Consider the following 4,651-nt stretch of genomic DNA (forward strand, 5'->3'; position numbering starts at 1 on the left):
AATGTATGTAAATTGTAAAGTATTTTGTCTGTAATGTATTTTTCGTTGTGTCGGTCCCCAGTAAGACTAGCTGTCGCCATCCATTAGCGTCAGCTAATGGGATCCTAACAAATCAAAGCCAAAGCTAACGTTAAAATTTCTACATAGTTACTAGCCATACAGCTTGAACTTGTTTCTAACGTTACTTGTTCTCGATACACATTGGGAAAAAATAGATACTTTTTTAAATGAACCGTTTTCCATGAAAGGCAGTAGTTCATATTGCCATGAGATGCAACACACACATAGATATCGCATTCGAAACAGGAACTTTTTGCGTCGAACCCGGAAACGTCTGAGGGACCTATTATAGTGTTGCAAAAGCAGACCAGTCTGGTCGRCGGAAAAATGTCTGACCAGAAACCAACGGTGGATCCTGAAGTCCCCTTTGCCAAGAGAATAGATCCAAACAAGGAGGATCTTACCAGGGACGAGTTCTACTTTATCAGACAAGTGGAGCTCGCGCAATGGAAGAAGAAATCGCAGCAACTGAGGGGCCGTAATATTGCAACAGGACTTGGTATCGGAGCCATTGTAATGGGAATTTGTATCCTTGTCAAACAGTCACACAAGGTGAACTAGCTAGTTACGTAGGAGATAACTTGCACTATCCGGCATGATAGAACAAGCCATGGCAATGTTTTCCATAGTGTAGTCAACCGGACATTCATGTAGGACATTGAAGCTGCAAGTCATTGTAGAAATGTCATTGTAGAAATGACATGCACGTTGTAATGGTGAAGCGCAGCAATGTACTGTAGCAACCAGCGTTTGGGTGTACAGGAGACGTTGAATTATCCTTTAAAATCGAATCGCCATATTCAGCGTCTCCTGAATGCCCAGTTTCTGTTTCACTAATTGGCTAACTAGCTACCTAAATAGTTCTCTGTTTGTCAGTTTATTGTAGGCTGTTACAGTGAAAGCTGGTGATGAGTGTAAAACATGTCTGCCATAAATGTATGTTGATGTTGAAAACATTCATCTTTTATGTGTATGTACAGTAACTAAGGTCGACTGTAGATCGCTTTTCAGCCAGCACATCCCTTGCCTCAATCTGCACATTTGCCTTGACTTTGCTTCTCCCAGATGCCTACACGTTTTACTCAGTGAAACAGGAGAAGATCATGGATGAGCTGGATGAGGAGGCCAAGATGAGAGGGGCAAAGACAGGTGCCAACTGACATGGCAATCAGAAAACTTAGCTCAGATGGACTGTGTGGTGTGCCACGTATCCTATCTACTGCACTGGAAGGGACTAATGCTGACGCTACACCTTATTCCACTGCTAGCCATTGTCAACTTTCAGAGGCTGCATTGGACCTTCTTTTGCCCAGGATCTGTAGGTTATGTAATTATGTTGCTGACTTAAGCGTTGTCATTGTGATTAACATGCTTGTCAATAGGAGAAAAGATCTACTGCTCCCGATTGCCCTACCAATTCAGGATACCTGGGTGGTGTTTACTAAATGGAAGAAAATGGACTACTTGTAGTAGTTGTAGACTTTTTTTTGTAAGAAACGGTCACTTTTCTGTAGTGTGCCCTACATGTACATGACCCTATTCTTCCTTTTCTCCCAATAAGTAGTCAGTCACTTGTATAGAATTATTGGTACTGCCCCATTCAGCGTCAWATGTCTCCCAAAACTGTCTATAGAACTAATTCAACCTCCAATCAATAATGTTAATTCTACAGTGGCCTTGAAATGTGTGGGATTTGAATTGGAACTACTGAACTGAGACAAAGAAACACAATCAGATTGAAATATATTTATGATGATYAAGGACGGAGTTGTAAAAATGGTATTATGTAGTTTTTTTACAACACAAATTACATCTTCATGTAAGGTCAGTGCAATGTTTCCTAGGCTAAATGTCAGACATACAGTTGAAGTCAGAAGTTTACATGTACCTTAGCCAAATACATTTAAACTCAGTATTAAACAATTCCTGACATTTAATCCTAGTAAAAATGCCCTATCTTAMGTCAGTTAGGATCACCACTTTATTTTAAGAATGTGAAATGTCAGAATAATAGTAAAGATAATTATTTATATCAGCTTTTATTTCTTTCATCACATTCCCAGTGGGTCAGAAGTTTACATTTACTCAATTAGTATTTGGTAGCATTGCCTTTAAATTGTTTAACTTGGGTCAAACGTTTCGGGTAGTCTTCCACAAGTTTCCCAGAATAAGTTGGGTGAATTTTGGCCCATTCCTCCTGACAGAGCTGGTGTAACTGAGTCAGGTTTATAGGCCGTCCTTTTGCTCGCGCACTTTCAGTTCTGCCCACAAATGTTCTATAGGATTGAGGTCAGGGCTTTGTGGATGGCCACTCCAGTTACCTTGACTTTGTTGTCTTAAGCCATTTTGCCACAACTTGGAAGTATGCTTGGGTCATTGTCCATTTGAAAGACCCATTTGCGACCACGCTTAACTCCTGACTGACGTCTTGAGATGTTGCTCAATATATCCACATAATGTTCCTGCGTCATGATGCATCTATTTTGTGAAGTGCACCAGTCCCCCCTGCAGCAAAGCACCCCCACAACATGATGCTGCCACCCCGTGCTTCACGGTTGGATGGTTCTTCTGCTGCAAGCCGCCCCCTTTTTCTCAAACATAACGATGGTCATTATGGCCAAACAGTTCTATTTTTTGTTCATCAGACCAGAGGACATTTCTCCAAAAAGTACAATCTTTGTCCCCATGCTGCAGTTGCAAACCGTAGTCTGGCTTTTTATTGGCAGTTTGAGCAGTGGCTTCTTTCTGCTGAGCAGCCTATCTGTTATGTTGATATAGGACTTGTTTTACAATGGATATAGATACTTGTACCTGTTTCCTCCAGCATCTCACAAGGTCTTTGCTGTTGTTCTGGATTGATTTGCACCTTTGCACCAAATACGTTCATCTCTAGAGACAGAACGCGTCTCCTTCCGAGGTATGACGGCTGTCGGTCCCATGGTGTTAATACTTGCATACTATTGTTTGCACAGATGAACATGTACCTTCAGGTGCTTGGAAATTGCTCCCAATGATGAACCAGACTTGTGGAGGCGCACAAATTTTTTTTCTGGGGTCTTGGCTGATTTCTTTTGATTTTTTCATGATTCAAGCAAAGAGGCACTGATTTGAAGCTAGGCCTTGAAATACATCCACATGTACACCTCCAATTGACTCAAATTATGTCAATTAACCTATCAGAAGCTTCTAAAGCCATGACATAATTTTCTGGAATTTTCCAAGCTGTTTAAAGACAAGTCAACTTAGTGTATGTAAACTTCTGACCCACTGGATTTGTGATACAGTGAATTATAAGTGAAATAATCTGTTTTGTAAACAATTGTTGGAAAAATTACTTGTGTTATGCACAAAGTAGATGTCCTACCCACTTGCAAAACTATAGTTTGTTAACAAAAAATATGTAGAGTGGTTGAAAAATGAGTTTTAATGACTCCAACCTAAGTGTATGTAAACTTCCGACTTCAACTGTACACTAATATTGCCACAATAGTACGGAAGCAGAGAGGAACGCTATCATAATTCCAACTATTTATTATGTCAAAATATGATTTACAGAGTATGCTGTAGCCACCAAACCTACAGAGTAAAAATATTAAACAAGACATTGCAAGGGGAAGGCACAGATTTGAGCATGGCAGGACAGCAGCGTTGCATATCAAAGCGATACAATCATACACATATATTAAAATATTAGCATTGTAATCACATTTTCTTTAAATATATACATTTGTGGAAATCTTTGGTGAGTATTATCCTGAGTGGCGCAGCGGTCTAAGGCAGTGCATCTGGGCTAGAGGTGTCACTACAGACCCTGGTTCGATTCCAGACTTTATCACAACCGGCCGTGATTGGGAGTCCCATGGGGTGGCACACAATTGGCCCAGTGTCGTTAGGATTTGGCCGGGGTAGGTCGTCATTGTATATAAGAATTTGTTCTTAACTGACTTGCCTATTTAAATAAAATAAAAATAGAATTCAGTGTGTGTATTTAAGGCAATGGCTAAGGGCTTACAGTTCGATCCATTTGTTATGCAGTCATTCTCTCGCCTCCCTACCTGTGCATATAAATAAGCTACTTCATTTACCAAAAAGTGTGAAATTAGTGACTACTAAAGTAGAAGTTGCTAAAGTGCAGAGGGTGCCTTGTTTATTACACATTGCAGAAATGTTTTATCATTGTTCAATGTTGTGTACAAAACATTAGGAACACCTTGAGGACTGAGCCCATAGTCTACTGGTCGATTGTTTGGTCCATAGGCTGTTGGTCGGCCAAGATAATAAAAAAAATGTCTGATTTGCACATGTCTCAGTGGACTAATTCACTGAGGAGGCCATGGTCAAAGGAGCGTGTGGCTAAGATGCAGAAGGCACATCTCTCATTGTTTCATAACTTCATTYTGTCAACTGTTTGCCCTTTGATTGTTAGTGTCTGTGATCAATTCCTTGTTACATACAATACCGGTAAAAAGTTTTAGAACACCTACTCATTCAAGGGTTATTKTTTTTACTATTTTCTACATTGTAGAATAATAGTGAAGACATCAAAACCATGAAATAACACACATGGAATCATGTAGTAACCAAAAAAAAA

General features: G+C 40.0%; 1 protein-coding gene across 1 annotated transcript; it reads left to right on the forward strand.

The window, feature by feature from the left end:
• Nucleotides 1-300: 300 nt before the first annotated feature.
• On the forward strand, nt 301-1,525 carry LOC111978024 (cytochrome c oxidase assembly factor 3 homolog, mitochondrial). Its single transcript, XM_024007780.2, has 2 exons — nt 301-586; nt 1,126-1,525. The coding sequence occupies exons 1-2, from the start codon at nt 388-390 to the stop codon at nt 1,218-1,220; spliced, it is 294 nt and encodes a 97-aa protein (XP_023863548.1). The 5' UTR covers nt 301-387; the 3' UTR covers nt 1,221-1,525.
• The last annotated feature ends 3,126 nt before the right edge of the window (nt 1,526-4,651 follow it).

Source organism: Salvelinus sp. IW2-2015, linkage group LG18 (assembly GCF_002910315.2).
Source record: "Salvelinus sp. IW2-2015 linkage group LG18, ASM291031v2, whole genome shotgun sequence".
NCBI lineage: Eukaryota > Metazoa > Chordata > Actinopteri > Salmoniformes > Salmonidae > Salvelinus > Salvelinus sp. IW2-2015.

Coding starts and splice junctions, on each gene's coding strand:
- LOC111978024 (XM_024007780.2), top strand. CDS start 388: ATGTCTGACCAGAAACCAACGGTGGATCCTGAAGTCCCCTTTGCCAAG. Junction 587..1,125: donor AGCCATTGTAATGGGAATTT/GTATCCTTGTCA, acceptor TGCTTCTCCCAG/ATGCCTACACGTTTTACTCA.